The sequence below is a fragment of the Mastigoproctus giganteus genome, chromosome 11, assembly GCF_048544385.1.
Source record: "Mastigoproctus giganteus isolate SK-2022 chromosome 11, ASM4854438v1, whole genome shotgun sequence".
NCBI lineage: Eukaryota > Metazoa > Arthropoda > Arachnida > Uropygi > Thelyphonidae > Mastigoproctus > Mastigoproctus giganteus.
Window position 1 is genome coordinate 33,594,470 of NC_143585.1, and position 26,787 is coordinate 33,621,256.

The window sequence follows — 26,787 nt, forward strand, 5'->3', positions numbered from 1 at the left end:
TTAAGGCAGAAACACACTATTATCACGTCACGGTACTCTCGTTATGTCCCTGTTTAGTGTAAACTGCGAAGTCGGTTGGATAAGATGCGTCACTGTAACATAGGGTGGCCAGATTAAAAATTTGATCTCGAGGTGCTTATGTTTGGGGTATTCATTCCTCATTTAGGAGTACTTGCATTGTATCTTAAGAAAACCAAACAATTTTAATAACAACCATTTTATTTCTATATTTTGTTGATTTTTACAAGTTCATGGAATGCAAAATTAGTCAAATTTTAATAAAATTAACCGAATTATAGTCCGTGCTTTAATTCGTTTAATTTGGAAAATTTTATTGCAAGAGTTATAAATGTTAAAGGAAACTTTTTATAAATATTAACATCAAATGTTTTACATTTGATGTTAATATCAAATTTGATGTCAAATTTTTTTATTTACATTTGATGTTAATATCAAATCAAATTATTCACAATACACATTCAATAAACCTGATTTCTTTTATCAAAAAGAAAATATTTACCTATCAATACTTCTCATTTGAGCAAATTTTCTCTAACAGTTTTTCATTTTTTGGTACATATGCGTAAAATTCTTTGCATGACATATTGTGATGGGTATTTGGCAACAGTTCTCCTTCAACATTCTTTAGGTCTAATTTATTTCTATCCTTTTTCATGCGTTAAACATTGAGCTAAATACTCGTTCACTCATTGCATTTCAGTGAGGCAAAGCAAAAACAAAATTAATATTTTTTTTCTATATTGCGTATTTCGTACGCATTTAAAATTTTTATCCAAACATCTGTGGTATTTTTGAGGTCTTTTGTCTCAATATTTCGAACATATTCTTCATACAGCAAATCGATATTGATATTGGGAATTTTAAATAAAAAAAGTTTGTTGCCTGAGCCTCAAACCATTACAACGAAATAAAAAAGAAGTCAAGTAGAATTTAAAAGGTTACAAAGTAAGCATAATATAAATATTCTACAACCCTCTTTGTAAATAGGATAGAATGTCATTTTTTGAGTCTTTAAGGGTGCATTTCAACAACAACTTTGTCAATTAATTCTTTCTTCCTAAATAATCATTTCAACAGGGTGTTTTATGATTTCTGCTTTTTTCAAATACCCCATTTCAAATGTTAAAAAAGGGGTATCTTGGAAATTTTATTATAATTCCAAAAGGGTACATCTGGTAACCTGTAATGTTGTATATACAGTGAAACTTCTCCTAACGGACACCTCTCGTTAACGGACATCTCTCTACAACGGACATTTTCAAATTCCCCAACTCACCTCCATTGGTTTTAACGTGTTTACAGCTTCTGTCTAGCGGACATTCTCTGTAACGGACGCGGACAGGCAATCTGCACTGTTTCGTTTAGATTAGCACTTGATTTGATCTCCCCATAACGGACAGCGGGCAAGCTCATGGCTCTTTTTCTATGAACTTTTCTTCCCCGTATCCTTCCTCCGCTTTTCCACTTTTCTTCCTTAATCGTGTGTTTATTTTCTATTTCCAATTCTCTGAATTTTATCACGGTTTACGTCGCGGTTCTAAACCCGTTTTCAAGAACTTTACGGCACGTGTAAAACTTCTGATGAATTCGGTGTGTGCAGGGGGGGGATTTGGTCGGCCTTTCGTCTTTTCAGTTTCAGTTTTGTTCAGTGTTGTGTGAAGTGCACAATGTCTTCTTGTAAGCATTTAACTTTAAAAGTTAAAGTTGAACTCATTAATGCGTATGATCTGCAAAAAAACTGTGTTTGCAATCTCGCTGCTAAATTCAAAATCGGGAAGATGCAGGTAAGCGACATCCTAAAGAAAAAAATTAACTGCTCAAACAATTTTGGCAACACGGAAATGATCAGGTTTAAAAATCATTCCCGAAAACTGTTGGACTTCAAATTGACAATGTTACGTATGAGTGGTTTTGTCGCTAACGTGTTAAAAAAATTCTCATTAATGGGCCTATTATTAGGGAAAAGGCTTTGGAGGTTGTGAAATATATGGGGGTAAATGAGTTCAAAGCTTCTGTGGGATGGCTAGACAAGTTCAAAACTCGGCATAAAATTTCTTGGAAAACTGTAAGTGGTGAAAGTGGATCTGTTGGTACTGGGGTTGTAACAGAGTGGACCGTTAAATTGGAAGATTTATGTCGTGAAAAACGAAACGGTTGTTTTTTAAAGCTCTTCCTGAAAAACAATGAGTCTAAAAAACGAAAACTGTCAGGGCGGAAAAATTTCTAAGGAACGATTGACTGTACTATTGTGTACAAATATGCTGGGAGACTTTGAACAACCTCATGTTATAGGAAAACCACAAAATCCTCGTTGTTTCAAGGGCATAAAGTTGAATCTTTTGAATGTTGACTGGAAGTCTAATAAAAAAGCGTGGATGACACGAGATATCATGAGCGAATGGATAAGTCACTTTAACCAAAACATGATTCGTCAAAACAGAAAAATTATTCTTTTCATGGATAATGCTGCATCTCACCCACACATTGAATTGTCCAACATTCAAATCGTTTTTCTGCCACCAAACACATCTGCAGAGTGTCAGCCCTTGGATCAAGGGATAATAAAAAATTTTAAACTTCACTACAGAAAACGTGTTTTAAGACATCTCACTGCAAACATGAACGATGTAACATATAACGAGTGACCTTGCAAAGAAAATCAGCATCCTAGATGCGATTCAATGGATTTCCTCTTCAGTAAACGCAATTAGGAAACAAACTGTCGTGAACTGTTTTGTAAAGTCTGGCTTCTCAAACGCAAAAATTGAAGTTGTGAACAGCAATGTGGAGCAACAAGAAGAACAAGAACTTCAACATCTATTGATAATGTACGATACTTCCGCTACAAGTGACCCTGGCTACAAAGATTTAGACTCGAACCTCACTACAGAAGATGGTGCTCTAGATATCAACGACATTATCATCAATATTTTTCAAGAAGTTCCTCATGAGGATGAAGAAATGGAAGGAGGTCATTCTGTCGAAGAACATATTAACTACGAACCACCGATGAAAATAGAAGAAGCGCTCATACAAATCAATCGTTTAAAAATGTTTTTCGCCGCTGAAGAAGATACTGAAGGACTTTCGATGGTTTCTTCACTCCAAACAAATGTTGAAAACAAAATTATCAGCCGGAAGAAGGTGCAGAAGAAAATAAGTGATTACTGAATGTATTTTTCTTAAGATAAAGTCATAATATGCATAGCACAATTGTATGTATATTATTTACAAAAATATTGTGCAAAATCTGTATATAATTTAATTTAATTTTACATTAAACGTTTAACGATTTTTCTTTCTTTTTTTTTTTTCCTCCGACTTCTTGTTAGCGGACACTTCTCTCTAACGGACAGATTTTCATTCCCCATGGCTGTCCGTTAAAGGGAAGTTTCACTGTATATCATTCTCTTTGAGGAATGCTGAAGCGAAATGAATTGCCACAGTTCATCCTCTTCAGATTTTGAAGAAGATTTAGAAAATGCATGTGCTTTTCTTATAGCTGAGAAAACAAAAGAGTACGCAATGGATACACGACAAACTGGAAGAGAACAGAAAAAGGCAAATTCCATCATTTACTACAGGACTTAGAAGAAGATGAAAATCGTTTCAAGATGTACTTACGGCTGAATAAAGAAGAATTTAATTTCCTATATAATCCAATTAAGGATGACATTCAAGGGCAAAATATGCAATTTCGAAATTCAATCAGTGCTAAGGAAAAATTAGTTGTATGTTTAAAGAAAGTTGAAATACTGCAAGTTTAATTTTGAATAAGGATTTATTCTGTCAAAATATGAAACAAAAATTTTTAATGAAATTTAATTACAACAAAAAACTATTTCTCGACCCTAAAAATTGAACTTGTAAGGAATTGTTATGAGTTGTGCAAATTGAAATGATCGACTTGTTTGTCCTCTAAATTTGTTAATTGTAATTCTGTTGGTCTATTTTCCTCCTCTGGCCATTTTTGAGCGTTCCTGCGACAGGACATTTGCGGTGAGTATGCCGAGTAGCTGGTCGAAGTGGAGGGTGCTTCAGAATAGGCACAGGAGCAATGTCCTTGATGTTGTTATTTGTTTTCGGATATTCTTACTTGTGCGCTCAAAACAGATTATTTACTTCAAATTTAATTTTATATTAGCATTTCCTCCATTTTTCTCTTGTCACCCGGTCATGCCTAACGAAATTTCTGTTTGAACAGAAAAATCTGAGCTGACAATGTCATTTGGCCTTGAAGCCCGACGTGTTATCTTGTGAATACAGCCAATGACAACAGTGCTCTCCGAGCAATAAACTAATTGGTAAATATAGCTCCCCCACATTTGACCTAACGTCAAATGTGGGGGAGCTATATTTTCCAATACATGTATACAAGTGAAGTCTCATGAAGTGATAAGTGTATTTCCATCCTTAACAGCCCTCTATATCATTTAATGTCATCTTGTTTTGTTCTTTAATGTTTTATGTTATTTAATCTTTTTTAACACCTGTCTGTAAACCTGGCCAACACTTTAACCTTTTAACCAGTTAATCAAATGTTATTGCAATAAAGTAGCAAATTTAAAATCGAGAAAGGAGTTCGACAAGGAGACACAATATCTCCGAAGCTGTTTACTGCTGCCCTTGAGGAAGCTTTCAGAAGATTAGACTGGTCGCAGAAAGGAGTCAATGTGAACGGAGAGTACCTAAACCATTTACGATTTGCAGATGACATTGTGGTCATAAGCCACGATCCCAAAGAATTAGAGGAAAATCTTAATCAGTTATGCACAGTTAGTAAGGATTTTGGACTAAAGATGAATATGGCTAAAACAAAAGTAATGATGAACAAGTATGCCACGGAAAGGGAAATAATGATTGAAGGAGCAGTAATTGAAAAGGTGGAGTCATATACTTATCTGGGACAAGTTATTAGCTGTAATAATGATAAATGGCTGGAAGTCAAGAGAAGAATAAATTTTGGATGGATAGCATTCAGGAAATATAGTCACATACTGAAGAGCAATATCCCAGTTTGTCTGAAACGTAAAATAATGAATCAATGTATACTCCCCACCATGACTTATGGAAGTGAAACTTGGGCACTCACCAAAAGAATGGAAGAGAAGCTAAGAACTACACAGCGAAGAATGGAATGAATTATATTGGGAATTAGAATGTTAGATAAGAAGAGAAACACATGGATTAGGCAGCAAACTCAAGTAAAGGACATTCTTATCAAAACTAAAGAACTAAAATTGTCTTGTACAGGACACATAGCTCGAAGACATGATGACAGATGGACTAAGAAAATAACAGAATGGTACCCAAGAGGAGCTAGAAGAAAACCTGGAAGACAAAGGCGGAGATGGATAGATGAAATTCATGAGTTTTTGAGTAGTAAATGGGGATGGCCAGTGCTCAAAATAGAAGGAACTGGAAAGTTGCTGGAGAGGCCTTCATCCTGCAGTGGATTGAAAATGGTTGATGATGATGATGATGATGGTCTGTTGTTCCTCTGGAATTTAGCTACGAGGGGGCCCCTAGTGGAACCCCATGTTGCTTGTACATTGCCCAGAGGAGGCAGCTTGGTATAGTAAGAGATAGATATAGTCTCTAGCAGGGGTGAACCCTTGTCTGTCAATGAGCTTGCTAGGACCATAAAAAAAAAAAGCTCTGGAAAGTGAAAAGAGAGTACGGGAGACAGTGAAGGTAGGAGGGAATAGATGAAGATAAGGAAGGTGGATAATAGGAAGACTGTTCACCTAGAAATAGGAAGTTTAGGTGGGGAATGTCAAGAACAATAAAGGTTTTGTGGTGGTAGAGCCCTCCCCCCACATGGGGGCCATGGCACCCTATGTGAGGGGAATGATCACAGTGGCTCTCTATAAGATCCCACACTGGCTGGATCAGTTTGAGCCAGTGTCAGCAGTTACATACCAAAGGGAAGAGGCATGGTATCAGCATGGCAGCTGGAGGCTCCTAATAGGTTGCCTCCATTGTAGTCTAATTTCAGGGCCTGTCAGAACACACACTCCACAGTCAATACATCTATACACCTATCACACATACACTGGTGTTCAAAGAAAATGCATCACCCCTTAAAATTGTAATTGTCGTTCGAATAATGTAAGTATATGGCAATATTTCTTACAGATTGCATCAGATAAGATTGACATGCATAGGTGATGATGTAATATTGCATAAGCTTTACTTTCAGCTATATAAGCATGCTCTGCAAAAGTTGCAGTAATTCCTTGCTTGTGTCAGGATAGCGAGTTACGTGCAGTTGACACCACGAAGAAAGTGTGCTATTGTTGTTTTACGTGAGGAAGGATGTTCTTCCCGTCATATTGCTTATAGAGCAGGCGCCGGGCAAACTATGTCCCGTGGGCTGCATGCGGCCCGCAGGCTTTAATTGTATTATAGTATTTTCGAAAAAAGTTTACTTATTTTATGCCTTTTGCAATGCCTTTTTGAAAAATAAATTTGTATATGTAATACATTATGGAATTTGTTGACTTGTAAATTGTTTTATCATCTCAGTATTGTTTAAATTGAGATAGAATTTGAAATTGTGCACGAACCGGAGCGAGCCAACGGGTGCTTTTATAACGGTATAATTTGCAATTCTAAACTAACCGTGCGAAACTATGGTAACAGACAATTGGTGATGACTACAACAGCTTTGCTGCAGTGGCAGAGCAAAAACCTCCCAAACACTTCCTAGTTCATTCCACATATATATGTGGTTTCAGTTCTAATCTCAACGATGTCCATTTCCACGTACAGTATGCCAAACCCTATGTACTTTTTCTGACAGAATCTTAGTTATCATTTGATTTAACCATTGCTCATCTCAGTTGCCCATATGATTTGCTATATGATTCCTTTTGCCTCAAAGGTGGTACTTGTGCATATGTCCATTCTGATAGTCCCTGTCAGAGACTTGGTAATTTGGAATTTCCCCTTTTCGATCTTCTCTGGCTTAAATTCCCTCTACCTCATTCTGTCAAATCCATCTGTTGTCTCTATCGTTCTCCTAACTCCACTAATCACTTGGAACTCTTTGACTTCCTCCCTTTTCAACTTTACTTTCTCCAGTCCAACTTTTCTCACAGTGATGTAATTTTTCTTGGTGATTTTAATGTTCATAACTCCAGCTGGCTTCCATTTTGTAGTCACGCAGACCCAGCTGGTTGAGATGCTGAGGCTTTTGCAATTACTAATGACCTCGCACATATTGTTCATTTACCTACCAGAATACCAGACAATCCTAACCATACAGCCAATTTGCTTGATCTTTTTCTCACAAACAACTCTTCTAAGTACATGGTCGCAGTGAGTGGTCCTTTAGGCACCTCAAATCACAACTTGGTGATTGTCTCTTCAATTCTTCTTCTCCAGTGGAGTCTTTATCTAAAGGCTATTCCTGACCTCATGTTGTTTGGCATTACAAGAATGCAAAATGGAATGACCTGCGAGATTTCTTTTCTTTTCCTTGGTCGGATTACTGTTTAAAAACTTCTGATGTCAACGTTTGCTCAGATCATGTCAGTGAAATTATTCTTGTAGGTATGGAATCCTTTATTCCACACTCCACTTTATAATCTTGTCCTTTGTCTAAACCTTGGTTTTCCAATAAATGTGCTAAGGTTGTTCAAGAGAAGAATGCTGCATATTGTAATTGGCTTGTTTCCAATTCTTCGGTTTTATTTTCTGCCTACGCCAAAGCTTGCAACAATTATAAAGCAGTTATTAATCAGTCGAGACTAGATTTTGAACAGGCTAAAAGTAGAAAACTTGGATACCATTAGAGCGAGAAGCTCTAATGGTATCCAAGCATTCTTCCTCTTGCCATAGTCATTTGGCCGCAACTTTTGCCCATCTCTGCTCCCAGTTCTGTCAAAACCAGATGGTTCTATTGTCACTTCAGCCAAGGATAAAGCTGACCTGCTAGCATCCCATTTTCCTTCCAACTCATATATTAATGATCTTGGTAAAACACCTCCCACCATTCCCAACACGCTTCATTCAATGCCTTCTGTGGTCTTCCGTAAAAAAGATGTCAAAAGGATTTTGACAAATCTTGATACTAAGAAAGCTCCAGGTTCTCATGGTATTTCTCCACTTGTTCGCAAAACCTATGCTCCTGAACTTACTCCTGTTGTTTACCACCTTTTTTTTTTTCTTATTCCAAAGGTGTTTTTCCTTCTGCTTGGAAATTTGTTCATATCCAGCCAGTTCCTAAAAAGGATGACAAATTCCTCCCATCCAATTATTGTCCCATTGCAATTACTTCTATTCTTTCTAAAGTAATGGAGAAATCTAACCGCCAACTCTTAAACTACCTAGAAACCTTCCGTCTGATCAACGATCGCCAGTATGGATTCTGTCAGTATCGATCCACTGGTGATATTCTGGCTTATGTTACCCATTTATGGACAAATTCAATGAAGCAGTTGCTCTTGGCATCTCAAAGGCTTTTGATCGTGTTTGGCATAAAGGTCTTCTAAACAAGCTTCCATCTAATGGTTTGTCAACTGTTTTTTGTAATTGATTATCCAGTTTTCTCTCTGACTGCTCACTGAGGGTGATGGTAGATGACTCTCTGTCTTGTAACTTCTCCATTAATGCTGGAGTCTCCCAAGGTTCAGTACTTTCTCCCACTCTTTTCCTCTTGTATATTAATGACCTTCTTCCATTGACCAGAAACCCTATCCATAGTTTTGCTGATGATAGCACGTTGCATTGCACTTTCCAGTTTGAGAAACCTTGACCTGCTCAATCAGCTTCAACTTCTGAAATATCCACTACCAATTCCTTAAATGCTGATCTCCAAGTAATTCTCCAGTGGGGCAAAGACAACTTAGTTGATTTCAATCCTTCTAAAACTCAGTCCTGTCTTACATCTCACAAAAAGGACTTCTGCTCCAGTGCTTATTTTTGGTAATAAGCATAGGAGCAGAAGATGATATATCTCTTTTGGGGATTATCCTGACTTCTAATCTCTTGGCGCGAGCACATTACAAATATTGCTTCCTCTGCATCTAAAAAAACTTGGTTTTCTCTTTTGCCCTTGGAGTTACTTTTTTTCCAAACAGCTGTTCACTCTGTACAAGTCACAAATCTGCCCTACCATGGAATATTGTTCTCACATCTGGGGCTGTGCCCCCAAAACCTCTCTGAGGCTTCTAGATTCCATTCACAACAGAGCAGTTAGGTTAATTAATGACTCATCTCTAACAGTCTCTCTATCCCCATCTCATAGACGTACTGTTTCTGCTGCATGCCTTTTCTACAATACTTCCATCTTGGAGTCTTCTCAACCTCCAACCCATGCATGGTACTAAGTACTATAGGTTCTAATACCTCTCATGTTTAGGGTTTTCATAAAAAAAAACCACCTTCCATGTACTAGTCCTGAAATATAGCACCTAGCACACTGTAGGTGACCATCCAGTGTGAACCAATGTAAGCCTGGGTCAAGGTGTTGCACCCACACCGCATGGAGGAATGCAGCCTCCTTTGTGTTACGATGTAATAGACCACTATTACCTGATAACACAAAGGGGTAAACGACTCATCAACCAGTGCAATACCACGACTTTACTTATTGGTAAAGTCATGGTATTGCACGACTTTACCAATAAGTAAAGAGACTAAACATGTGTTCCACCACTTCAAGTGGTGGAACACATGTGTAGTCTCCAGAGCAAAGCTCTAGTAAACCCTTCCCCCATCTCTTCCATCATGCAGTATAATTGATGTGTTTTGAGGTTATGATGGACATCATGGCGAAATCCAGTCTACCTTACATATCAAGGGTACAGCTCTAAAACGGCGTTCGCAGACCGGCCACTAGACAGTCCACTGGACCAAATCTATTGGTAACTGTTTAGGAGGGTTCCGGATAAGCCAGTGTATATAATCTTGCTGCCTCTTCTCTGCCAGATAGTGACTGGAGGGAGTCAGAGTAGTGTGTATGCTGGGGTATTGTTGAAGCCACATTTTCAAGGGGGCTGGGTATATTGTTACTATGTGTATGCCATATCCAAAAATTTCATTACTTCATACAGCATGCCTTTTCTGTAGATACATCTGTGGGCAGTGTTCTTCTGAATTGACTTTATAATTTCTCTCTCCCCACCAAACCAGTTTGAACACGTACCACAACCAGTCTGCATCACTGCCTACTGTCCAACTTCAGACTCACAGAATCAACTTCTCTTCTTCCTCAATTTATTCCTTCACCTTCCATTTTCTTGAACAACCTCCCTTTATTAGTATTTTCTGAAAATGACAATCTACTGAAATTCAAGTTTAGTGTCAAAAAGTTTCAACTTTCAGCCCATATACGGTATTAAGTACTATTGGTTCTAATACCTTTCATGTTAAGCAGTTTCATAAAAAAAAAAAAAAAAAAGTTATTTTCGTTAGTTGTTGGTATCAGCAAAGAACAGAAGCACACAGTAAGGCATTGAAAAAATCCTCACTACTTGCTGAAGAATTGTTTTGGATTAATTTGTGTCACACGTTAATCCGGATACAACTTTTTTTGTAAGAAAAGTCATATTTTCATACTGCCTTGTCCAAGTGGATTATAACTTATTTAGAACAACATAGAGTAGCACTTTACAAAGGCCTACGTCCAGTGACGGATCTAGAAAAAAATGACGGGAGGGGCACCATTTTGTGCACTAGAATGCCGATCACATTAGCATCGGCATTGCCAACTGTAGTCAGTCGAAAGTAGCTGAGCCACAATGCAAAAATAGACAAAATCCTATGTTAACAATGAAAAAAAAAAAAAAAAACTTTTTTTGTAGCTAAAGGGAATTTAAACGATTGGTGTATATTTTCCGAAAAAAGACAGCAAGGCATATGCCCTGGTGTCCCTACCCTGAATCCGCCACTGCCTACATCAATAATTGATTGCCACATTTAGTTTAAATAGGGTTAAAAAATGGATTCAACTTCTTTTGCCTATTTGACCATATATTAAACCACCCTATGCATTATTTGTCTAGATATTTATAAAAATGATTGCGGCATTTGTTTAGCCAAATAGTTCAGGCAAATTGAAGGAATCATTGTTTTCAGTGTGAAGCAAAGTCTGTCAAAACTGCTTGCAGTTTTGATAGACTTTGGTTGAGGTGAGATTAACTGATGTTGAAAACTCCACTGGTCACTTTGAGCCATATCAGGACATAAGTCCCACTATGGACCAAAGGACCATGAAGTTTTGGAGTTTAACTTTTCTTTTTATCATTTGCCTCAACTTTATTAGTGTTGCAAGCATGAATGTGATTTCTTAGCAACAAACAGACAGGAACATAAAAAAATAAAATAAATATATATATATATATATATAGATAATTGCTCGGTAACTCAGAAATGTCACTGGGAAATCATGTGGGGGGGAGGGGTGTAATGGATATCTACAAACTTATGTCAGGATTATACAGCAGATGTTTCAGTATATTCCCCCAAAATTTCTAATGAAGCTGCATAAATTTATGGCATTATATGAAGAAAGTGAAATCAGAGTATGCAGTTTAGAACTCTTGGAGCATTCCTGTGACACTTGTATTATTAGCATTGTTATTCCATACAGAACTCTTAACATTGATTGTGCCAAAAAAATTGCCACCATAATTTTCTAGTTGAAGCTGACACTTGAAACTTATTTGCTGGTGGAAGAGTTTGTGAATTTTCAGTTTGTTGAGGTCCATTTTGTGATGTGGAGTGATGCTCCCATATTTCATTACCCCGGAACAAGAATGCAAGAATGGATAGAATTAGTGAGATTATGCATAAATTCACTTCCTTCTAAGGCAGCGAATATTTTGAACAATGTTAATGCCATGAAGTTTCTAGTTCTTGATGGCATTCTTCACTTGTTTTTAAAATCTGAGCTCCAGAGCCTCACTCCTGTTTTTTGTTGCCTTTTTAGACTTTTATTGCACTGTTATTTTTCCCTCTGGAAGTTTCATATCTGGAAGTTCTTAAAAAGGATGATAAATCCCTTCCTCCCTTCCTGTTTTTATGCCATCAAACCTCAACTTTTTTCCAAATGATAGAGCTAATAGCTGATTGTCGATTTTAGATGGCCTTTGTTAAATGAAATTGTGGGTTGTTCCTAATTAGGTTACGATTGTCTGGTATTCTGGTAGTTAATGAACAGCCTTGCTAGGAAGAACTGGACAAACTTTTGGAGTGTGATGGGTGAAATGGGAAGGTGTGTTTTTTTTTGGCTGATGCTGTATAAGCTTGCTTTCTTGCATCATATGCCTCTACTAATGGTGATATTAGTTATTCACAGTATGATTGCCTTTGCTTCAAAGATGATACTTGTGCATAAATTCATCTGTTGCCTCTATCATTCTCCCATCTCCACTAATCACAAGGAACTCTAACTTTGTCTCTTTGAAACTTTACTTTCTTCAGTCCAACTTTCTTAAGAGTGAGGTAATTTTCTTTGGTGATTTTAATGTTCATAACTCTGGCTGACTTCCTTTTTCTAGTCACACAGACTGAGCTGGTTGAGATGCTGAGGCTTTTGCAATTACTAATGACCTAGCAAGACTGTTCATTTACCTACCAGAATACCAGTAGTAAATTAATAAGAGGAGTTTACCTCAATATAGTACGTGGAACACTTCCGTATGATACCCTCCAGAACTTAAAACGGAAAAAACGAAAAAATCGACAACTTACCGGTACATTAATAGTAAAATATAAATAATTAAAGTAAAATATAAATAATTTAACACAATTCAAAATCAATTCAAAACAATTAAAATTCAAATTAACGCAATTAAAAGAATCTAACGAAAATATTCAAAACGATTTTCCTTCCTGAAGCTGACAATGCTTTTCGACCGACTGTCGTGATCACAGGAATGAAAATTACCGAATCAGGCTAAACCTGCAACTTAAATAGTGATTATATGTCTTCGCGCATGCGCGTAAAGGTCCACGCATCGGAGATCAAATATGGCCGCCGAACACTCGTGTAATTTAATTTCAACGGTTTCTGCAATTAATAGTCGCGTATAATTACGTTGAACGTTAAGTATTTTGGCCTCGTTAAATAAAAAAAGTATGTTTTTCGTTAATGGCATGAAAGGCTAATTCTGACGCTGCTGAACGAGAAGCACGAACTGAGGCTTCGTGTTGATTTACACGAAGATTTTACACAAAATTACATTAAATCTACACTAAGGTACTCGGCCCAAAATTACCATATTTCTTTCCTAAAATATTGCCTTCAAAACAACATCGTTCCGAAGTTTGCCAGGGTGAATTTAAATCAAAAAATTTCAGGCATAAAACAACTATCACTGGCGACATCACGTAATATTGTTAAGCTTGCCTTAAAATCTCGATATTCGGATAAACAAAAATACCTTTCCCAGGTTAGGAAGCTTCGCGATAAATTAAAAAATTATCTACATCCGAACGATTGGTCTGTATTGAAGACCTCCATAGATTTGCGACGGGAAGCACAAGCCTCAGAAATAAAAAACAGACACGTTAATAAGTTGCAAACATTATCGAATAGTTCAAGACACGTTCATGCGAATTCTAACACATTGTCGCGAGCTTGCGACCAAGTTCACACAAGTTGGGTGACCTCCCCCCCACAGACACATAACGCACTACCACAGAATATGTCGGCTAGTTCACGAACACCCCCTCACCCAGTATCCAACGAACCAACATATCAACAGGTTACAAATCTTTCCTCGTGTACACTATCGCAGGACCAGATTTCACTTTTATCCAAAGGATTAAATTATAATTTACCACCTCGAAAGCTGCCAAAAAAACAATGCGTAATTGATATTGAATTTGGACTTCGTAGTGTTCCACAAAAAGATGTATTTATTCAACAAGTTAACCAAGTAGTAAATAACATAAAAGAAACGCGACTTCCTAAATTGAATACACATGACAGTTCAGCTTTACGAGAACTTCGAGAAAATAAGGACATTATTATACAGAGGGCAGATAAAGGAGATACAGTGGTAATACTAGATAAACATGATTATATTAATAAGTTAGATTCAGTTGTGTCTGATACCTCCACTTATCGTGAAGTGGACCCGGCACTGTTTACCAATTTGGTAAATCAATATTCCTGCACTTTTAATCAATAAAACGTTAACCACATATCGTAAAAACGACTACATTACTATGGTTCAGTTGAAGGAATTGAAGTCCAGAACATACAATATTCCTGCACTTTTTGGTCAGGTAAAATTACACAAGCCTGGATTTCCGATTCGACCTATTGTTTCCTACAGGAACTCGGCATTTTCAGCCTTAGCCACACATGTATATAATATTATAAAACCTTTTAGACAGGTTATACAATTTGGGATTAAGAATTACGATACATTATTTAATAATCTTAAAGACTGTAGACTCGGCGACAATGACAATTTATTCTCATTAGATGTTACCTCATTATATACGAATGTAAATGTTGAATACACATTAGATATTATTTGGGATATGTTAAATAAAAACTCGACACCGATTAATTGTACGAAGCTGCCCATTAAGGAAATTTTTCACTTAATTAAACTATTAGCTGAGGCTAACTACATCACCTTTCGAGACAAGGTGTACAAACAAATTTTTGGATTACCAATGGGTTTGAGCCTGAGTGGCTTAATGTCAGAGATCTATCTCTCAACGATTGAGCAGATACATTTGACACCTTTTCGTCCCCGTATCACATACTATGGGAGGTATTTAGACGATGTTCCAGTTATTACTGATAGTAGTACTATCCAAGACATTTTACATTCGTTTAATAATATTCATTCTAGACTCAAATTTACATTGGAAAGGGAAGATACGGATACTAAGTCATTAAACTTTCTAAATTTCACACTTACCCGTGACTCGAACAAAATACAATTTAGCATCTATCGAAAACCCACAAACACCGGTATGCTTCTTCATTATAATAGCTACCACCCGTTCACCTACAAAAGATCGATTATCTTTAATCAATTTCTAAATGCCTATAAATATTCAACGACGGATTCTGCTTTGGACTCAGAAATACAAATATTAACTAGCAGATTCTTGAACAGGGGTTATCCCATTAACACAATAAATCGAATTAGGGTACAAGCTAAGGATAGGATAAAAAATACTACACCAATCAACAATAGTAATATCAAAAAATACTTTATTTCTGTCCCATATGTTGAACAGTGGCACAAACAACTTAACAGATTCTTTAAAGATACCGAATTTAAAATTATAGCTAGGCCTATATGGAAGTTACACACTATACTGAACAATCGCTCGGTTCTTTCCGCGTTCGCAACACAAATTAATGATCTAGTATACAACATTTCTTGCGGTGATTGCGACTCGTCTTACCAGGGTTCGACGCGGTTTTCTCTTAATATTCGTGTAAATCAACACGAAGCCTCAGTTCGTGCTTCTCGTTCAGCAGCGTCAGAATTAGCCTTTCATGCCATTAACGAAAAACATACTTTTTTATTTAACGAGGCCAAAATACTTAACGTTCAACGTAATTATACGCGACTATTAATTGCAGAAACCGTTGAAATTAAATTACACGAGTGTTCGGCGGCCATATTTGATCTCCGATGCGTGGACCTTTACGCGCATGCGCGAAGACATATAATCACTATTTAAGTTGCAGGTTTAGCCTGATTCGGTAATTTTCATTCCTGTGATCACGACAGTCGGTCGAAAAGCATTGTCAGCTTCAGGAAGGAAAATCGTTTTGAATATTTTCGTTAGATTCTTTTAATTGCGTTAATTTGAATTTTAATTGTTTTGAATTGATTTTGAATTGTGTTAAATTATTTATATTTTACTTTAATTATTTATATTTTACTATTAATGTACCGGTAAGTTGTCGATTTTTTCGTTTTTTCCGTTTTAAGTTCTGGAGGGTATCATACGGAAGTGTTCCACGTACTATATTGAGGTAAACTCCTCTTATTAATTTACTAATATTATTATCAACGTAGAACATATTGAGTATTACAGCTCTGATTCATACTATCTACCAGAATACCAGACAATCTTAACCACGCAGCCAATACACTTGATCTTTTTCTCGTGAACAACCCTTCCAAGCACATGATTGAGGAGAGTAGTCCTCTAGGCACCTCAGATCACATGGTGACGGTCTCTTCTCCAGTGGAGAGCTTTCGCTCGGGGCCACTCACAACCTTGAATTGTTTGGTATTACAAGAATGCAAAATAGGATGATTTGTGATATTTCTTCCCCCCCCCCCCTGGTTGGATTACTGTTTTAAATCTTCTGATGTCAATGCTTGCTCAGATCATGTCAGTGAAATTATTCTTGTAGGGATGAAATCCTTTATTGCACGCCTTAAAATCTAATTTATCTAAACCTTGGTTTTCCATTAATTCTGCAAAGGCTGTTCAAGGTAAGAATGTTGCGTATTGCAGTTGGCTTGCATCTAAATCTCCAGGTTTGTTTTCTGCCTAACCCAAAGCTTGCAACAATTGTAAAGCAGTTATTAATTAGTCCAAACTAGATTTTGAACAGGCTATTAATAGAAAACTTGCTTCTTGTCAAAATGGTAGTTGAGCATTCTGGTCTCTTGCCAAAGCTATTGACTGCAACTCCTGCCCTCAGCTAAATATAAAGCTGACCTGCTAGCATCCTACTTTACTTTACTACCTTGTGCATTGATGATCTTGGTAAACCACCTCCTACCATTCCCAATACACTCCATTCATTTCTAACTTGATGAATGCTTGTCTTAAAGAAGGTTGATTTCCAGTGTCATGGAAGATTGCAAATATGAAGCTATTGTTAAAAAAACATGGAAAACAGTCTAGCATTCCTGGTTCTTACAGGCCGGTTGCTTTGTTGTCCATATTGGGCAAAGCTCTTGAAAAAACTTGTTGTCTAGATTTCAAACATATTACTCTGCTAAAGGTCTGAATGTCCATACGCAGTTTGGCTTCACTAAGGCAAGTTGACTGTCGATGCTATAAAGTTGACCATCGATTCTGTCTTCCTCTGAGTCCAAGTATGTCCTCGGCCTCTTCGTGGACTTCAAAAGGGCCTTTGACACCTATTGGTAGCAAAGCATCCTGGCAAGGTTCAGGGAGGCCAGGGTCTCTCTTCCACTTTATCGTGTGGTTTCCAACAATTTTTGTGATAGGAGTATTACCCATCTCTTCGGGTTTTTTCAGGGTTTCCCATCCTGTGACCAGAGGCTTCCCTCGGGGATCCATTCTTGGCCCTGTTTGCTGGAATGTGGTCCTTGATGGGTGGCTTTTAGTTCAACATGAAAATTGCATATGCGGACGTTCTAGTTCTTGTTTTCAGCCAGTTCCATCTTGAATTAGAAAATAGGGCAAACTTCATTTTGGAAGATTTGAATGATTGGTGCAAAATCATCAATCACAAATTTCCATTCCAAAACCCAAACAGATGTTATTGAAGGGTTATCTTAACTTAAATAGGCCTTCAAATGTCAGATTGAATGATCAGGCAATCAAAATTACTAGATCATATAAATATTTAGGCATTATGATAGACGTAGATTTAATTTTGTTACTCATGTAAAGTATATCTTACAAAAAATTAAGGCTGTTATTGGAAAGATTATTAGAATTACAAAAAATGATTGGGGGTTCAAACCCTCAACTCTTAAGTTTTATTATACTAGTATATTTATTCCTATTATATGTTATGCAGCTGGTGCTTGGGGCTTCAGGTTTAGTAATTGTCTAATTAAAAGACATTTACTACAGACCCAAAGATTCTTCCTGCTGGCTGTCTCTTGTGCCTGTAGGACAGTCTCAACTGTGGCCTTACAGTTGAGACTGTCCTACAGTTTTGTGAGGCAGGATCTCCATACAATATGAGGTTATATTACAATATCTCTTGTGTAATCGACGCAAAAATATTCCTGCGCTGTGCAGGCAGGAGCTTATTCAGTAGATTTGAATCTTTCTGAAAAAGAAGACATTTCTAGGATTAGACTGCAGTTTTTTAGAGACTGGCAGAATCATTGATATCTATCTGAACTTGAAAGAAATACTCACAGGTTTATGCCTAATGTAACAGAATGGAAGCTAAATTCTAAGCTTTTTTTCCTTTGGCCTTTGAAACTCCTGTCATTGCGGTGCTCCAGAAACTGTGGAGCACCTGATCTTTGACTGTGTGTCTTACGTAGACCTTAGATATAGGTTACAAATGTATATAGCTGGAGTGATATGTTTCATTTTCTTGTAGATAGAGAAAATTACACAGCATTAATGAAGTTTGCTGATAAATTATTCAGCAGAAGGAAGCGTATTAAGCATGGTGATCTCAATGACCATGGTTAATTTTACTGGATGTGTTGTTAATCGCATTCTGTAAGTTTTGTAATTTCTGAAAATGCTGTCTACTTGAGTAAATGTATCTAATGAAATTATGTTGATATTTAACCCCAGGGGCTCACATCTGGTGAGTATGGGCTTGGCACACCTAGGGTCCTAAGCTGGATACCATCATTCTTCTCTTTCTTGGTGATTCCCTTCTACTTCTCTCTCTCTCTCTCTCTCTCTCTGGGTAAATTGGGTTTTTTTTTTTTTTTTTTTTACTTGTGCAGCAAAAGCTCTGGCTTCCTTGCACCATATGGCTAATAATAATAATAATAAAAATATGTAAATCATGGAAATGTTTAACATGCATAAATATTTATGCTTTCAGATTTGAGATTGGAATCCTTGATAGGGTTTTATTGCTTGTGATCGGCTAATCAAGGCATATTTAAGTTGTGAACTGAATTTAGACCTGATTGTAAATAGGTTAAATAATAGACTTTAACTAGTGGTGGTTCCTGACTGGGTTTGGATGAAATTAATTGAACTTTTGTCTTGGGTTGAGATTCTGATAGAAAGTGCATGTTAATTGATAATAAATATCAAAGTTGCAGAATCTATAACTTGTTTTCAATTGTACATCATGACCATCGGCAATAAAAACCTAGTTGTGTTTAAAAGAACTGTTTTGGTGAATTGATTTTACCTGGTTGAACTTGATTTATTAGGGTGGAAATGTCTGTTGGCCAAGGACCTTTGGTTTAATAGCATATACTATGAGGTTTTCATTTCGTTATTGGTGAACTGGCTGGATTGGAACTGTTACTGTATGTCTGATCTTGTGGTTTTTTTTTTTTTCCTTCATAGTACTGGCTGTTATCCAGGCATTGGTGTTACAATTACTGTCTCAATGACTTGTTGAATTACTTACTGGCAAGTGCTGGAGTTGTGTGTTTCTCCTAAAAGATTATTAATTATTAGTTGTCTAACAAAGTAATGTTTTGAACTGAGCCTTTTTTTTTTTTTTAGGAATTTGGGCTTGTGTAGACTCACTTGCACCTTGTCTTAATATTAGAAGTCTTGACTGTTGAGGGTTGAACTTCCCATAGTGTTTTGGGCATCTGGTTTGGTGGCCCAGTACTTATGTTGTTAGTGCTTGGCAGGATAATCTGAAATGTAGAGTTGATGATTGACTGACTCTTCATTGGCTGTAAAGTATATATACATACATATGTTCTAGAAGTTGTGGTTTCCCTCTGAATTTAGAGGATAGACATTGTAGAGTTAATATGTTGGCTACAAGGTGATATGTCATTGGTTTTTTTTTTTTTTTTTTGTGATTTGTAGTTGTTTTAATTAGGTATATATTGTTTTCTCGATGTTTATTATAAATAGTTAAATTATTGTAAATAACTGATTTTTGTCCCTTACCAATTGTTTGGGCCAATGTGTTATTAAATGGGAGATGTCCTTTTGGAAATTATTCTTGCCTTTGTGGAGAGACTATAAATTGCCCTTGTTTCTTCTCCTGTGTTGGGAGGGGTTGGAATGATTTTGGTTGCAGAAATGTATTCTAATTTTGTTTTATTGTTTCTCACTGTACTTGTGGGTGGGTATTGCTAACTCTTTGCTAGTATTGAATTGTAATGGGCTTAAAACTTAACTTAGCTTTTGTGTAGACATGATTTTCTTTGTTTCCTGTCACCTAATGTTAGGATTCAGGAAATAGAATTGGTTTGTTAATGTCTCCCCACTTATATTATGGGATGGTCTACAGCTAGAGCCAATGTACATATTGTTCTTATTGTTTATGGTTGACTGATATTTGGTCTTAAGTTTAGATTAAGTATCTGTTCACTAGTCGTTTTTAAATATGTTGTACTTTCTTACTCTGTGTTACTCGTTCTTCTAGGGGATGCCTTTTTCTTCTTCCCCTACTTTCTGTCTCTATTTCCCCTTCCCCTCCTGCTCCCATACTTCTCATTCTATTACCAATTTTCCTTTTCATAAAATACCTGAATACTTTGTATTTTTTTTTTTTTTTTTTACTTTCTCTTCTATTTCAGGGGATGTCTATTTCTTCTTTCTTCCCCTTATCTTCTATCTAATTTTCCCTTCCCTTCCAATTCCCATACTTCTCATTCTTATATCTACTTCCTTTCCCTAAACACCTTGGGGCTCCCAGGCTTGCCTGATGAGACCCAGTAAGAGTTTGTTTAAGAGCAGTTCCTGGTGCGCCTCCTCGTGGCCAAGGGTGGGAGTCAGAGGGAAGAGACCAGGTGTCCCCTGGCTGCGAAGTCGCCAGGTGCCAACAGTCAACACTCAACATAACACACATACTTACACACCTACATATATACGCTTGCCAGCCTTGGCCTTTTGCTTTTTCAGATGCTACTGCGGTATATAGGGGGAACCCTGGAGACCGCAATTAAAACAAACACACCTTGACACTCCATTCAACGCCTCTTGTGGTTTTCCATGTAGAATATGTCAGAAGAATTTTGAACAGTATTGATACAAGAAAATGCCAGGTCCTGATAGTATTTTTCCACTTGTTCTCTAAATCTGTGCTCCTGAGCTCACTCCTGTTCTATCACCTTTTTTTACTTTCTTATTCCACAGGTGTTTTGCCTTCTGCTTGGAAATTTGCTCATATCCAGCCAATTCCAAAAAAGATGACAAATCCATCCCATCCAATTATCATCCCCATTGCACTTCTACTCTTTCTAAAGTAATGGAGAAACCTATTAACTGCCAACTCCTAAACTATCTAGAAACCTTCCATCTGATCCAATGATCACGAGATTCTGTCAGCATTGATCCACTGGTGATTAGTGGTGTATAACTAGGATGAGGCAGGTGGGACACGTACCTTGAATGCCAAATTTGGGGGACACCTTTTAATGGTTAAAAAATGCAAAAATTCCAAAAGAACAGTTTTCAAGGGGCACCATTTTTTTTATTTGCCCTGGGTGCCATCAACCGTAGTTATGTCACTACTGGTGATATACTGCTTATGTTAACAATCTACATACAAATTCAATGGAAAAGTTTGGTGAAACTCAAGAAGTTGCTTTTGATCATGTTTGGCATAAAGGTCATCTAAATAAGCTTCCTTCTTATGATTTTCCAACTGTTTTTGTAATTGGGTATCCATTTTCCTCTGGTGTTCCCCAAGGTTCATTTCTTTCTACCACTCTTTTCCCATCCATAGTTTTGCTGATGATAGCACATTGCATTCCACCTTCCAGTTTGAGAAACCTTGCCCTGCCTGTACAAACAGTTTCAACTTCCCGAATATCCACTATCAATTCCCAAAATGCTGATCTCCAGATAATTCTTCAGTGGGGTAAAGATAACTTAGTTGATTTCAACTTCTAAAACTCAGTCTTGTCTTATGTCTCACACAAAGGATTCTTCTGCTGCTATGCTTATCTTCGATGACACTGAGATTTCTAGATAAGATTACATATCTCTATTAGGGATTATCCTGACTTCTGTCAGGATAATCCCTAATAGAGATATGTAATCTGCCTTGCCATGGAATATTGTTAACACATCTAGGGTGGTGATCCCAAAACCTCTCTCAGGCTTCTAAATTCCTTTCAAAAGAGGTTGGATAGGTTAATTAATGACCCATCTCTAACAGTCTCTCCACTCTGTTCTGTTTCTTCTGCATGCCTTTTCTATAGATACTTCCATGGGCACTGTTCCTTTAAATTAGCTTCTATAATTCCCACTTACTTCCAAAGCAGTCCAAATTCTTGCTGCAACCAATCAACATCCTTTTACTGTCCAACTGTTTTTCTTCCTCATTTATTCCTTCAACTTCCATTTTCTGGAACAATCTCCCCTCATACATATTTCCTGAAAATTACGATCTACAGAAATTCAAGTCTTCTTTCATCTTGAGAACCTTAAACCAATGCACGGTTCTAATATCCCTTATACTTGGGGTTTTTGGCTAAAAAAAAAATCCCTTGTGTCCTGACTGTACTATATATACAGTTTAAATTATAACATTCTAGGTTGTCCAGTGAATTTATTTGGCTTTGTAACACAGTTAATTAAATTTATATAACTAATAAAACAAAATTTATTCAAAGGATGACCTACAAGACAAAAAACAATTAACTACAGACTGGATATGGGATTGGAGTAGCAGACCAGATCAGCAACCTCCAATGTAAGTACTTACATGAATCATTCTTAAAAATTATGTGGGATGTTCACAAAAGAATTGTACAAATTCATCTGAATTCATACAAATAGCTTTATTATTATAAAAGATGGCAGTGTTAATTGAGAAGGATTCTAAACTTTGGCGCAATAACAACTTCATGCAATTTTTAACAAAGATTCACTCGATCAAACAATCCATTTACAAGTTGAAGTGGATTTCTGTTAAAAATTGTATGAAGTTGTTACTGTGCCAAAGTTTAGAATACTACTCAATTTTTTTTTTTTTTCCCTCAACCATTGCCATTTTAACTAAGTGCAGTATTGCCAGCACATGTCATTGTTGATATTGGCCAAGTGGTTGAGTTTGCTCAACATGTAACTTGAATCTTGTTGCGAACAAAAATTAATGAATAAATTTGTATGATTCTTTTGTAAATGATCTATATAGCAACTTGTGTGTATGTGTATATACACTGTGCTGCCACTTTATTAGGTTCACCTCTGCTGTGCACACAAATGGTTTGCCCCACAACGTTGCAAGTCACATGACCACAGTTGTGGATGCAGCAGAACAACCTTTCTAGTATTAGTTAAGCGTACAAACCGTAGCAAGAATGGGGTAAAGGAGTGATCTAACGGACTTCGAACGTGGCACGGTAGTAGGTGCAAGACATGCTGGATAAAGCATCTCTGAAATGGCAGTTCTTCTGAACTTTTCACACACCACAGTTTCAAGGGTGTGGTGTATCAAGAATGGTGCAATGAACAGAAAACATCCTCTCGACGGCACTCCTGTGGAAGAAAATTGCTTGTTGAAGAGAGAGATCAGAGGAGGATGGCTAGAATTGTGCAAGCAAAGAGACTGGCAACAATGTCGTGCATCACGTCAGAATACAACCTTGGTGCGCAGAACAAAATATTTGCAACAAAGTGCGACTGACTAGTCGCACTTTGTTGCGAATGGGCTACAACCGATGGCCACATCACGTACCTTTGTTATCAGTGAAGAACAAGAGAGCATGTCTCCTGTGGGCACAGCAACACCGGCACTGGACTATTGAGGATTGGAAAACAGTTGCTTGGTCTGATGAGTCGAAGCTCCTGGTGCATCATGTTGATGGAAGGCTCAGAATTTGGCGAAAACAACATGAATCCATGGACTTGTCATGTTTGACGACTACTGTGCAAGGTGGTGGGGGCAGTGTCATGATGTGGGGAATGTTTTCTTGGTACACATTGTGTCCATTGATACCCGTAGATTCACATCTGAATGCCAGATTGTACCTAAACATCGTTGCTGACCAAGTGCATCCGTTCATGTTGCCAGTTTATCCTCAGTCAGATGGTTACTTCCAGCAGGATAATGCTGCAGTGCACAAAGCCCGAATCAGTATGGAATGGTTCCAGGAGCATGACAATGACTTTTCTTTGCTGCAGTGGCCCGCTCAGTCCCTGGATCTGAATCCTCTTGAACATCTTTGGGATGAGCTGGAAAGGGCTGTTCACTGCAGGCCTACATCCATCGAATCTCAAGGAACTGCATGACTCGCTCATGTCTGCATGGTACTCCATTCCTGCACAATGTTTTCATCTTGTTCAATCCATGGCTAGATGAATTCAGGCTATTTTGAAGGCTAAAGGAGGCTCCAACATGCTACTAGGTAGGTGTACCTAATAAAGTGGCAGGTGTGTGTGTGTGTGTGTGTGTGTGTGTGTGTGTGTGTGTGTGTGTGTGTGTGTGTGTGTGTGTGTGTGTGTGTGTGAGTAATATGGAAAGAAAGAAAGTTAATAAATTGTAACAACCTGTAACTAATATTTATGGACCAATGCAGAAATAATAATAAAAAAAAAAAAAAAATATATATATATATATATACATAAAACTTATCGTTGTCTACCCACAATCTAGATGACTTCAGCTGGGGCCAGCCACCCAGACTGAAGGCAAAAAACGACAAGGAGTTCTTTGTTTCTGTAATGATCAATATGGTGAAAATCCCACCAAAGACAGCAGCTCCAACATTACAGACAAATACACCAATGTAATAGAACTCAGACTCTTCCAATATATCGATAGCCATCCTAGCAATAATGGAAAACACCCCCAAAAGGGAAATTATGGAAGACCTGTTTATTCTACAATATAAATCCCTCTACCCATACGGACTAAACAATAGATTCATTGGCAGAAATTTCACCTACACTAGCCCCAAACAATGTACATATACCATTTTTCAACTAACTAAAAACTTGCACAAAAATGGGATAAAAAATTATAAAATTAAGCAAGAACGCAGCAACTACAACAGGATTAGGCCACAAAATCTTAACGACTTTGATAAACTTCTCACAGAACGGGATAGGGATTCTATTAACGTGAAAACTATACACAATACCCTATTTGCCCTTAAAATCAGTAAACTAAAAGCATTAAGCAAGATTTACCAAAAACTCACTATCCAGAACATACATCTTATCCATACTTTAGAAGATATATTTAAATTCAGAATCTGAATTGATTACCCAGTTAGAACAACAAAAGAATACTGCATTATAAAATTCCTTAATCGTTCATTTGACTATGTCAACATCAGAGATATCATGAATAAAACTAATACATACCTTCCCATAAAAAATATCAACATAGAAATCGGACACAGATACAACAAGCCTATAGGGATGGCCATATGTAACTACAAAAACATCACTGCTAATATGAACTTCACAGATCAACCCTGTTGCTGCTAGGAAAACAAATATAAAAAATACATAGAGCCTCATTACAGGCAACCTTAACATTATAGAGGACCATACCCTAAGAGAGATTATGAAAAAGGGAACTAAATTCAGACCCAACACCCAAGCCAACCTAAAAAACACACACACAACTCTATTTACATGGATCTTCTACAGTTTGCCTTTAAAACTGCCTACAAATTCAACACACCAGTAGAAGCATTTCAAAGTTGGATAAATACTTCCACCGAACTTATGGGCAGATCAAAGAAATCATACCACACCAAAGTTACATTAAACAATACAACCTTAAAAGAATTAATTATAAAACGAAAGAACTACAAAATAAATTCGTCATCACAAGTACAGATAAGGCCAATAACAACTTCAGCGTTATATGCAAAAAATTCTACATAGACACATTTAAAAAGGAGATGGACTACAGCTCTACATATAAGCTCGTCAACTCCACACCCAGCTGCATTACCAAAAACATTTAAAGCCATTCACAAAAAAAATCAAATTAAAAATAGATAATACAAGATACCCTTTCGTATATTGGATTCCTAAATTCCATAAAGTTCCGATTGGAAAAAGGTTCATCACCTCTGGCAGAAACAGCTATATAAAACCATCCAGTAATTTAATGGAGGATAAATTAAATATTATAGCCAACCAACTCACTAATACTAAATTTATCTCCAATAATAGAAAATATTTAGACCACATCAAAAACAATAGAATCAGAAGTCTATACACTTACGATTTTAAAAACCTTTTCACCAGTATTTCACACGACAATTTAAAAAAAAGTTTTTATACTACTACGAAACTTATCAGAATATAATGGGATGTAATAAACAGTGTTGGCACAATCTTATTAATCTTAGTGTCAAAAACAATTACGTACTTATGGGAGACAGCATTTATGTGCAGAGTAGGGGAGTGGCTATGGGGTCCAGTAATTCTTGCTCCATAGCCAACCTGCATTATTTTGAAAACAATATCAAAGAAGAAATTATATTCTACAGATACATTGATGATGTCCTGGTTATCAATTTCAACAATATAGCCAAGGAAATTTATCCCGCAGACTTAACCATAGAACGCACCAACCCGGATAGCAACTTACAAGCTTTCTATCTCGACAGCCAAATCATTATCACCAATGACAATGTTTACACTCAACATTATGATAAGAGAGACCATTTTAGCTTCCCAGCTATAAAACTTACCAACTGGGAGAGCAATTTGGCTAAACATATCCATGGCAACACTATTAGAAATCAGAAAAACAGGTTAATACACATCTGCAATAATCTAGATAACATGACAGAAGCAATAAAAAAAACTGATAGATCTTCTCATCAAGAATAATATACCTGCCAATTACAGCAGACATCATATTAAAGTGGCCATACTTGCACACCTCAACCTACACCACCCCGACGCCAATCCCAATACAGTTATTGAAAATACACTGAACCCATTTAGAACTAAAGTTTG

At 37.0% G+C, this 26,787-nt stretch overlaps 1 protein-coding gene across 1 annotated transcript in view; it reads left to right on the top strand.

Moving 5' to 3' along the window:
* Positions 1 to 26,787, top strand: part of BNIP3 (BCL2 interacting protein 3) — a 125,869-nt gene that overhangs the window by 57,908 nt on the left and 41,174 nt on the right. Inside the window, exon 4 of the mRNA XM_090384336.1 lies at positions 22,470 to 22,549. Within this exon, the coding sequence (XP_090240462.1) occupies positions 22,470 to 22,549 (80 nt within the window). The remainder of the gene's footprint in view (positions 1 to 22,469; positions 22,550 to 26,787) is intronic.